We start from the raw sequence: 11,906 nt of genomic DNA, 5'->3' as shown, positions 1-11,906 counted from the left end.
TCTTAATCTTGACATTTACTTTTTTATAGAACGTTCTTCAGTTTGGTTTTGTCTATTTCCGTGTGATCAGATTCAGTGTATGCGTTACTGTTCTGAATACTATACGTAAAAAAGTGATTTTTCATCCATCTTTCCCTTATTAGTAATATTAATTTTGTTCACCCGGTCAAGGTGTTATCCGTTTCCTTCACTGTGCAGTTACTGTTTTTCCCCCTTGAAAACTAATAAGCAACTTATAGGGAGATAGAATATGCTTCTCCTTATGTTCTTCAGTTGAATTTATTAATGATTGTATAATTGCAATTTTATTTATAAGAGCCTTCCACTCAGAATCTCTAGCTATGTGATTTCATTTCTTACCTTGAAACTTAAGTAATAATCTGCATTGATATCGGCCTGCCATTTTTCTATTTTGGGAGTTTGTCTCCATTGATTATTTTTCACTCTGTAGAAGAATTCATTGTCCCTGTAGATTTAAAGTCCCTGTCAAGGGTCAGGGGAGAGATTTATCAAAGAAGGCTGCTGTAACACCAGGCTGTGGTGGGCACTGTTAGAGCTTATCTGGAGAAAAAGTCCTAACGTAGGCCTTTTGAGGGGTGGGTAGGTGAGTAGCAAGAATGAGGGAGAAAGGAAACAGAAATGATACATGGTTCAAGTCTGTGTATATTAAACACAGCTTTCCCAGAGACCAAGGATATTTATACTAAATATATGAGTATAAATTGATACTTTTTTTTGGTTGGGTAGTTTGGCAATATATATCAAAATTTAAAGTCAGTATATTCTTTGACCCAACCATTTCACTTCTAGAATTTGTCCTGAGACAAGTTAGCAAAGAGGTGTATACAAGGATATTCACTCAGTGTTGTTTTGTAAAGCAGAAAGTTGGAAACTCCCTAAAAGTGCATCCATAAGAAATGAATCATGACATAACTATCTAATAGAGTATTGTGCATGAATGGAAAATAAAAGTAGTATAAGGTTTAAAAAACAGGGACTCTGAGTTCAAACCCTAGCTCTTAGCTGTCTAATTCTGGGCAAATTGCTTAACCTCTCAAGAACCTCAACTGTCAAGTAAGAATAATCACACCAACCTCATAAGGTTGTGAGAATGAGTTAATATATGTATAAAGCACTTAGAACAGTGCCTGGAACATAGTAAGTGCTCTATAGGTGTTGGCTGTTATTATCTATGATACATGTCCTTATAAGAATGTTACCTAACAGCAAGCATAGTATGATCTCTGTTATAGAGAAAAAAAGTTTCTCAATCTTGGTGCTGTTGACATTTTGGTACAGATTATTCTTTGTTGTAGGGGGCTGTCTTGTGCATTGTAGGATGTTTAATAACATCCCTTGGCCTTTACCCTCTAGTGGCCAGTAGCAGACCCCAAGGTGTGACAATCAAAAATGTCTATAGTCATGGCCAAATGTCCCTTGAGGGAGAGGGGCAAAATCACCTCCAGGTGAGAACCCTGATATGGAGAGATGATTGGAAGGAAATTTTACTGAAACATTAAATTTTTTAAGGTGGATATCTGTGAGTAGGGAGATTAGATGATAATTTCTCCACTTTTATGTTTTTCCATTAGAATTTTATATAAAATATAAAACCTATCATTTTTCTACTGGGGGAAAAACCCATAAAACAAAAACACCATTTTATAGTGTTTATATTTTGGTGGGAGGGAATATAGGGCAGAGCAAGAAAGAGCGCTGGCCTTGGACTAAAGAATCAGGTAAAGATGATCCAGCAAGAAAGGGCTAGAAGATAAGCCAGGAAATGTGGAGCAGTGTTCTTAGCTGAGAGAAGTGAGTAATGTGATACCCTATGTATCTGAAAAGTATATCTACGTAAAATGTTTATATCCTAAGTCCCTTATTATAGTAATAGAGACCACCGATCCCTTGTTAACTCCAATTCAGCCCTCCCCCTCCTTTTTCACAGGAAGATGCTACACAAACTTCTGTGCAAGGTTTGTGTGGAAGAAGTTAGGAATGATATATCTATAAGCTGGTAGTTTCAGCAAGGAAAGCTGGTTGTAGAAATGTGTTCGAAGACCTGAGTTTCAGGGATTTTGTCTTTGCGGAGCACTTAGTACAGTTTTGAGAATACCAGAGTGCCTTGCAAAATCAGACTAAATCTGTTGATACCTCCTACATATCTAAAACATGAAGCCAGGGAGTGATCTGTTTTCTTGTCCTTAATTCAATTTCTAATATTTTCTGTTGTTCTCTTTTCATATGAATTTCATCAATAGCGTTCTACATACAGTAGAGAAGAAATCCTTGTTGTACCTAACTAAACAGCCCTAAATATGTCATTTAGTGTTTGGGAATTTTTCTTTCAATGTTGTTAACTTATTAATGGAGCAGAAGATTTGTAGATATTACTGGCTAGCATCTCCAGAGGAATGAAGTAATAACAAAAGGGAACATATCCTTTAGGGCTTTTTTTTTTTTTTGAATAGCCGGGCTCAGACTTATTTAAAAATGTAAAGCTCTGAACTAATCCTCATAAATTATTTAAAAATATCCTTATCTAGTTAAGAAAAAAAGATAGAAACTAACCAAAATCTATTTTTAGGTCAGCAGCACAGTGGCCATGGAAAAAGAAAAATTCCACTGCGTATTTCCGAGGATCAAGGTGATTATATTTTTTGACATTTTACAAAGATATTCTTTCAATTAATGTGTAAAATATAAGTAGCTTTGAGGATGTAACAAACTCTAGATCAAAAAGGAAGCTAAGATAACTAAGAAAAAAAAGTAGAATCATAGAATTTTATACTAGAGAAGAGCTCAGTTTGCCTAAATCATTCTTTCTCAAACTGCAATTCAAAGATGTAAAATTTATCCAGTGATTCAACAGATACTAACAGAGGGCCATGAGTATGATGGGCACTGAGTATATAACATTGAAGAGATGAACTGTCCTCTTGCCTGAGAGAGTACAGTTTCCTGAGAGTGCCTTATGACCTTGCCCAGTCACTCTGCTAATTAAGAGCAGGAACCATAAACAGATCTCCTGATGCCTTTTCCATCCGACCATGTGGCTGCCAAAATAGTGGTAGAGACCACAGATTGAGACTCGTGAAAATGGAGAGGGAAGAAAGAGAGGAAGAGAGAAGGGAAAAGGTTGGAGAGGACCCCTTTCCATGTTATTCAGCTCCATATCCCTAATGCCAAGGACAGTATTTGCCACATCGGTACACAGTGACGATGTGTTGAACAGATAAATACAAAAGAGACTGAAGAGAAAAGGTTTCGTAGTTTTCTCAGTGAGTCCTTGTCAGAGATCCCACCTTGTATTTACTTGGGCTTCAGAATTCAGACAGGCCGAACAGCCACTGCGTACTGTTACTTATCAACTTCTCTGATGCTCAGATTTTGAGATCACAGATTTTTAACTTAGAATACATGTGTGAACTTCAAGAGTTTAGGACTTCCTTGAAATTATAGGAGGATATGTGCATTTTTCTAGAGAGGAGTCCCACAGTTCTTATCAGATTCTCAGGGGGTCCCTCGACCCTGCAAATGTCAAGACCGTCTGCTACTTGGACCATAGCTAAGACCTTTTCTCAATATAGTTGTCAGGGTATTAAGCCTTTTAGTTTTCTTTTTTAATTTAAATATTATACTGGACTTTATAGAACATACACGACAAAGGTCATGTAGCCGTTTCAGTGACTGGTGATTACCTAGTCACATAGCTATGATTATCGAGGCTACATGAACCCTCCTAAAAGGGAAATCATTCCCTGGGATGTGGCTCTAGTGACCAGAACAACATAATCTTAAAAAATAGATACAAGCCAAGGAGGGCCAAATACTCCCCATCCCTGAATGGTAAAGTGAGGACAGCCTGGGACTACCTAGATGCTGCAGTGTCTAGTATTTCACCCTCCCCACCGCCCGCCCCGCCAACTATTAAAGTAACCAGTGAGTTTTCCATCTGTGCATACCAGCATTGCGTTGGGTCCAATTAATGCTTAGCTTCCAAAGAACGAGAAGTGTTACTGTGTAGGACACTTAGTTTTTTATGTCATGTGTTTCTTTTATAGGACAAGTCCAGAACGAGATCCTCTCATTCTCCTATCTCGGAAAAATCCAAAACTTATTGATGCAGAGTACACCAAAAACCAGGCCTGGAAATCTATGAAAGTAATCACTAATCATCTGAATAGAAACTACAGCAGTGAACATTCTCACTCGAAGAACATTGCCACCTGAGTAGAATTTCAGATTAGGTTTCCTGTCATTGGTGTGATGAACGTAGAGAAAGTTCCATGAACTAGTTTTGGCATACATGTAAATTATTCTTTTTCAAACTCACATTGCTTTTCTGGCCCATATTCTCAGTAGTGTTTTATACTACTTTGAAGGTTTAAACCATAGGTCACAAACTTTTTATGTAAAGGGCAAGATGGTACATATTTTAGACTTTGTGGATTGTGAGGTGTCTGTTATAGTTACTCAACTCTGCTGTCATAGTGTGAAACCAGCCATAGACAATAGATAAATATATGAGCATGGCTGTGTTCTAATAAAACTATTTATGGCACTGAAATTTGAATTTCATGTAGTTTTCATGTGTCATAAAATATTCTTCGTTGGATTTTTTGCAATCATTTGAAAGGTAAAAATATTCTTAGTTTATGGGTTGTATACAGAAATGAGCGGTGGGCCAAATTTGGCCTATGGGCTATAGTTTGCTAACCTCTGGTTTAAACTGGTAGTTCTCAACCCTGACTACACAATCCAACCTGAGAGCTTAAAAATGAATCAAATAAATCAGAATCTCTGGGCATAACGTCCAGGCATCTTAATTTGTTTAACTCCCAAAATGATCCCAAGGTGAAGCCAGCAATGACTGGCTTCTTCAGTCCATCCCTGTCCTCTTAACTCTGTGACTTCTTACCTTATTCAAAGAATTTTAAGCCCAAAATGTACTCATCCGAATTTTCCATATGCCATGTGAGGATGATACAAGAAAAAAAATTTAAACTTCTTAGGGAGAAAACAAAGTGTATCTTTGAGATGTGTGTATCTATTATTTGAAGTTTAAAATCCATGTTAAAAAAGTAAAATATGAAAAATTGTATGTATTCAGCAAGGCATCATCTACTGTGGGAGGGTGGGAAAGCAAACAAGCCTTGTTCCCCTCATCAAGGAGTTTACCATCTGCTAAGGTGGAAGGAATATATGTAGATCAAGGTCTAAACTCAAATGCCCCAAGGGGCCACGGGAGTGAGCAGAAAAGAGTGCTAAAGGTCCAGTTATGCCTGCCAAGTGGAATAGGAGTCCAGTTTACCAGATATTTCTCTGTCTTTTTACAAAAAAAGTTGGAAATCTGGATTTTTTTGTAAGAAATATGCTACCATCTGTAAAATGTTGGCAGTGATTTGAATATTTATTTCAAATATTTTGCATGCCAACAAGATTTGTGTGTGGGCTACACCTCTGAGCCCACCAGCTACCACTTTACGGAGTGAAATGTGCTGCAGGCCATGACCTCTGAGTTCATATGGCTCCAGGGGAATCTAAAATCTAAAATCAGATAGACCCGGGTTAAAATCCTAGCTCTACAACTTAGGGCTATGTGACCCTGAGCAAGTCCCCTAACTTCTTGAACCTTGGCTTCTTTATCTATAAAATGGGGTAATTATGGTTCCAGAGTATGTTTATTATGAGACTTACGAAGTCCTGTTGATGGAATGTTTACCAATGCTTGCTGCACAAAGGTCTTCAATAAATGCTATTACTACCAATATCAATAACTCCCTTTTCACTTAAAGGACACCTTGGGAAAGCCAGCCGCTAAGGATGTCCATCTTGTGGATCACTGCAAATACAAGTAAGACTACCCAGACTCCTGACTCTTGGTTTCCCTGTTGCTTTTGGAATAGCTTTACTTTGAGTGAGAACTTTAGTACCAGGGCCCGGCTATGGTTTATGAAAGTCACAATCATTCATTTACCTGTCGTTTACTAAGAGCTTGCTGTGCACAGGGTTCGGGCCTGAGTTCTGTGAGTGCAGAGACAATGAAATATGGTCCCTGCTTCCACAGAGCTTGTGTGCTAGTAATCAAAGTGATAAGATTTCCTCTGTCCACACCCTACCCAGCCAATAGCTGAAGTTAGATGAACTATTTATCAGGTTAATAGAACAGTTTAAGGTTCAACATGAATAAAGTATATATAACTAAAATTTTATATTTAAATGCTAGCACTAAGAATTAGATGAACAGGTAAAACCAGGTCAGGAGGGGAACAGTGGGGTGATGGAGAGAGATGAATACCAATTTCACTATACAGTAGAAACGACAGGGTAGAAGCAATTCTGGTTCAAGAGAGGAGTATGTGTAAGAAATGTTGAAAAGAAAATGTTCTTTCTAAGATAGCTTTTTTCCCAGGGATTTTCTTTGAACATTGATTAAGCATGCCTGGTTATCTTCTCCAGATTTCATAAGAGGGAACAGGGAATGCCTTTGATGCAGATGGGGTACTCTAGGGGAAAAACAAGGCTGGGGGGGTGGGCGCGGGGAAACAATGAGTTCAAGACACAAGGCCTGGAATAGCTTTGAGGAAAGGGTGAGGTGTCATTTCCATCTGAGCCCCATATCCTGTCTACCCAGCACCTAGCTCCTGGCTCTGTCTAGCTCTGTCTTGAAGAACGTAGCTCCTGGCTCTGTCTAGCTCTGTCTTGAAGAACGTATCCCCCTTTGCCTCTCATCCTGACATTCATGGGAATAACCTGTAACGCCTGGAAAAGCAAGGAGTTTATGGAAACACCACAGGGACATGCTGATGTGTCCTTGAAAAATGAACATAGAAAAGAGAGGAGTCATAAAAGGAGAGAAGGGGAGAAGGGTTTAAGAAAAACAACAAAAAAGGTCATATTTATGGCAGCAGGCATATAGTATCAAGTATATTTTGCTCTTTCTTTCCCAGGTACCTATTTAATTTTCGAGGTGTAGCTGCAAGTTTCCGGTTCAAGCACCTTTTCCTGTGTGGTTCACTTGTTTTCCATGTTGGTGATGAGTGGCTGGAATTCTTCTATCCACAACTGAAGCCGTGGGTTCACTATATCCCAGTCAAAACAGATCTCTCCAATGTCCAGTAAGCCACTCTCTCCCAAGCAGAGTTCCCATAATCTGCCTCTAAGTCTCCAGCCATTTAAGGCATTTACTCTTGGTGATTTTTTTCCATTGAAAGCTTTTTTTTTTTTTTTCTTATTTGGTTCACATAGGTATTATTGCATTATTATCCAACTAGTCTATAAGTGGGATTTAATTTGAAACAGTGCTCTAGTGCTGTTTCAAAATGTAACATTCAGACAGTATGTGGTGTGAGAACTACCTAATCTTTCAAAGACTAAAGATAGGAATATTTAATTTTATTATATTGTCAGAGAGACTTTCAGATACATCATGAGAATTGACCCCAGTGAAGCTGAGGCAAATTTTCTCTCATGATGGGAGAGGTAGGGAGAGGGGCCAGAAACACAAGGGCGCCAGAGCAGAGGACAGGAGGGAAATTTTTTCTTCACTATTGATTTTTAATGTGTATCATTGGACATTTCTGTATCTTCTCAAATATGTCCCCAAACTACAATAGGTTGCCTTTTAGCCTGTGCGGGGACTTGTTGTTGTCATTGTTATTTTGTTCCTGTGAAGACCTGATATCTTTCCTGTAAAAAAAAAAAAAAATCAATAATCCACATACTGAGAGATTAACTGTAGATCTTGGTCATGGTCTTTCTGACTTAGTACTAGTGAGCTTGGTCTGTATTTCAGAGTTTAATAATTCTTTCCATTTTAGGGAGCTGTTGCAGTTTGTAAAAGCAAATGATGACATAGCTCAAGAAATTGCTGAAAGGTAAGTTCTGTTCATTTTTCCTTTCCCACTTTATCATCCCCATTTTTCCCTAAAGTTATATGAATATTGTTACCAGGTGATATCTGGATTTCATCCTTATTATACAGAGATAATCAGAACTAAAGCTCTCCTGGGGAAAAACACACACATTCACACATGTCCTTAACTCATTCTTTATAGAAGTAGACTGAAATCTTTGAGGTAACTAAACAAGTACTTTTTTCTGAGCCCTGTTTGCATGTTTGTTTTTAAGAAAAAAAATATTAAGTTCTATTGCTAAATGATGTGCGTGGATATGATGATTCTGAGGATCAAGAGTTAATTCATTTAAAGTACTCTGAACAGTGCTTGGCACAAGGTAAGCACTCATGTGTATACTATTAGTGTTATTAGATGCTATCCTTTAAATGTTCTTATTAATCTTGTCTCTAGGGGAAGCCAGTTTATCATGAACCACTTGCAAATGGATGACATCACCTGTTACTGGGAGAGCCTGTTGACTGAGTACTCTAAATTCCTGTCCTATAATGTAACAAGAAGGAAAAGCTATGATCAGATTATTCCCAAAAGTTTGAAAACTGAACTCTGACAGTCATTCATTGGACCATAGTCCTCTCTATGGCAGCAGATCTCAGCTATCCTGTGGTGGGAAGCTTAATGAGTGTTTCACCTATACCTTGAATAACATTATCCAGCCAAATATCTGGTTTTCCTTATCATGCTGCACCCCGAACAACTCTCAAGAAAGATCCAAAATGTGTAAGATGAAGCAGCTCAGCACTTTGGCTGAATAAGAACCAGAAATCATGAGATGTGGGTTTTGAACCCGATTCTACTGTTCATTTTCTTAGGACTGATCACAGCTTGTAGACATACATCCACATATGTATGTCCATCACTGTGAAACTGACTGTGTCCATGGGATGCTGTCCTTTGTCCCATTGTTTCAAGCAGAAAATCGGTCATTTGGAACTAGTACAACTCATCACAGCAATCCTGCAGTTATTTTAGGCTTGATCTTTGTTGTTATATTTTAATGTAGGAAGCCCTATAGAGTTTGTGAAAAATATTTGAGGATCATTTCCTGAAAGGTCTAAGGAAGCAGTGGTTGTGCCATGCAATGACATAGGAGTTCTCTTTTGTAAAAGATAAACTCTTTGGTACTCAGGAGGTTTCTATAATGCCACATAGAAAGAAGCCAATTGCATGAGTAATTATTGCAATTGGATCTCAAGTTCCCTTTTTGTGCCTTCACACCCGTCTTTTTATGGTCTCAAAAAAAAAAAAGACAAAAACCTTAATAAATTTAGGAAGTTGTCCTTACTCTTTAAAAAGAACTGTACATAGAACAGCAACTCTTCACTCTTTGCATACCCTTAGTATTTATCCTCCTTAAATTGGTAGCAGTCCACATTCTCGATGTCTTGCAGGGTCCTCCTTTTCCCTTTTGGAAAAGTATATTTGGATGGTAGTTTAATATCTGGATGCTCTCAGTAACATAATCAAAAATGAAGAAGAATTGTTTGATTAAAACTATATAGTCTGATGACTCAGAACCATTCTTGTCCCTTAAGCCCAGTCTTTCCACAGGGAAATCAGTTCTTTCCCTTTGACTCCTAAGAATGGTTTGGTATTAATTGATTTCAAAATTAGTAAGTGTGAGAATCAGTCATATAAAATCAGGATTTTATTCCATTTGTGAGAAATGTATTTGGCATTTTAAACTCCCACAAAATTTTAAGCCTAAGGATCTTTTTAGAGGAGTTTCATATCCCTGGTAAGATCATTGCATGGAATAAGGCAGACATTTAAAGTCGAATTTTTGTTTTTGAGTATTAAAGTGTCCTTGGGTGCAATAGTCTAGTGATAAGCAATCCAAATTTCTAAGTAATACTGTGGTTTTACTTTGTCAGTATGAGGTCCTAGGAGATGTTATCATTCTCTGTCTTTTAATTTTCCTCTCACTAAACTAGAAACAAAATTTTTTGTCATTTATTAGGAGCTGAAACTACATTTCCCTGGAAATATTTCCCATTTTGCTCCAGGTTCCAGCTCAAGCATCACATTTCTCTGAAGCCTTTCTTACATTCCTCTAGGCAGTTAGGGGCAATCATACTACTTTGTTCATGCCTAATTATATGACATCACATGGCACTGTACTTATTTGACTATTTCTCCTACTGTTCTGTGAGCTTGATGGGTGGGAATCATGTTTTACTCATCTTGATATCTTCATTATTTTATACAGTGCCTCCCAGAGTAGAGACTAAAGTATTGTTGGAAGGATGGATGGTTGGATGGATAGGTGGATGGAGACAGTTGGCTTAAGTAGATCCTATTTACAGATTATTTAGCCTTTGACTCCAAGGGGGACTGGATGTGGCTAACAATCAAAACGATGCAAATTTTCATCTGCCCTTTGAAGAGTCAATAAGGGCATCTTTGTATTTAAATACAGGAAATGTTATTCAGAGTTTTATATTTAACTGTTTACCTTGGTATAGATGGTATAAGGATTACATGTAACAATATGTAAAATGTATGTTTTTGAAAATAATTTTTATCTCCATGACTTTTGAAGGTCGTTTGTTATTATTAATACTAGCTGGGTCCCAGACTCTTACCCTTTTCTCCTCAGACAGCTAAAGGCCACACTTTTCTCAAGAAAAGAGAAAGATTTCGTTTGTTTGAATGAAGTGGGATACTTAGATAATACAAGTAATACTTTTGTTTGGTGAGTATCAGCTGTGTGATCAGTGTTCCACCTTACTCAACTGTGTTAGGTCAGGTTCTCCTAGTTACTGAAGACAAACTGCCTCTTGCTAGATTAAGCAAAAGAACTTATTAGGAGCATATGAAAGCATCTCAAAGAATCTAAACAAGTAGCAGTTGGAAGGGTGGAGAGCAGAACAACCCCAGGAACCTCAAGAAGAGTTTTGGACTGTCTCTGGAGTGCTGCTGTCTGCAGTTCCAGAGACTGTCAGACTCTGTCTCTCAGCCATATGTTCTCAAGAGAAAAAATTTAAGTGTCTCCATTGGGTCAGTATTGAAGATGCTAGTTCCCTATCCTTCATCCCTACACTGACTAGAAACAAGAGCAGCACATACTGATAAATGAAAACCCATCTTTCCATGTATCTAAAGATGCCTTCATTTGAGATAAGCCTATTGCATCCACAGGTAAGGTGTGAATGAGGAGAAGAGGTACAATTACAATTACTCATTTAATATTAAATACTTTTTGATTATCTGCTGTGCACAAATAGTGGGAGATAAAATATTTCAGCAGGCTCCCTAGCGTGAAGAAGCTCTGTAGGTAAGATGATAACAATATGAGAGGCTTTATAGGCGGAAGGTGATTAAAATTATATGAGGCCCATTATTTATAAGGCTAGTTATTCATAAAGACAATGGATTTGTAGTTGAGAGGAAGAATTTCTTCCTGGTGCAGATGGGAAACTTCATGAAGGTAAAAAGTTATGCTTTGAGGGATGGGTAAATGAAGTGGTACTTGGGAGTTCTTAAAATTCATTCTCTACCTGTGGTAACACATATAATAAACTGAAATATATGTGACCAGGGCAGTACCTGGTGAACATGGCAGGAAAAGGGAACCTTTTGACCCCAGGGAGAAAATTCATGATAGGGGAAGATTCTATTGAGTTCTATGAGCGGAATTCAGTAAAAAGGGCAGAGAGTAGGAGAATGGTGGTTTGAAGTACAGTGTGGTGACTGCTGAAATCCTTCCTTGATTTTTATTCTGGTGGCAAATGCACATTCAGGGGAGGAGAGAGCTGTATGTGAAACATTGGCCCAAGTAAACCTCATAACATCTTTTGGCCTATCATTGCTCTGAGACCCTTCAGAAAGCGGACCAAAGAGGAAGGAGAGTATTTCCCTAGTGGTTAAAGAAGGTAAGCTCCCCCAGCCCCACCAGGCTTGGAGAAATAGGAGTGTGGGAAGGTGACAGGTAGAGTCTGAGGAGCTGAGATGGAGTAGCAGCAACAGTGAGCATTGGCCAAGGGT

The 11,906-nt window shown here is 38.1% G+C and overlaps 1 protein-coding gene across 1 annotated transcript in view; it reads left to right on the top strand.

The window, feature by feature from the left end:
• POGLUT1 (protein O-glucosyltransferase 1) overlaps positions 1-10,450 on the top strand; it is a 22,609-nt gene extending 12,159 nt beyond the window's left edge. The window contains exons 6-11 of the mRNA XM_011375507.2: positions 2,588-2,647; positions 4,065-4,164; positions 5,799-5,857; positions 6,954-7,121; positions 7,824-7,880; positions 8,313-10,450. Of these exons, the coding sequence (XP_011373809.1) occupies positions 2,588-2,647; positions 4,065-4,164; positions 5,799-5,857; positions 6,954-7,121; positions 7,824-7,880; positions 8,313-8,469 (601 nt within the window). The 3' untranslated portion in view covers positions 8,470-10,450. The remainder of the gene's footprint in view (positions 1-2,587; positions 2,648-4,064; positions 4,165-5,798; positions 5,858-6,953; positions 7,122-7,823; positions 7,881-8,312) is intronic.
• Positions 10,451-11,906: the final 1,456 nt, after the last annotated feature.

This window comes from Pteropus vampyrus, unplaced genomic scaffold (assembly GCF_000151845.1).
Source record: "Pteropus vampyrus isolate Shadow unplaced genomic scaffold, Pvam_2.0 Scaffold1, whole genome shotgun sequence".
In the NCBI taxonomy this organism is placed as follows: domain Eukaryota; kingdom Metazoa; phylum Chordata; class Mammalia; order Chiroptera; family Pteropodidae; genus Pteropus; species Pteropus vampyrus.
The sequence above is the reverse complement of the archived record's forward strand: the minus strand, read 5'-3'. Positions and strand labels throughout refer to the sequence as shown.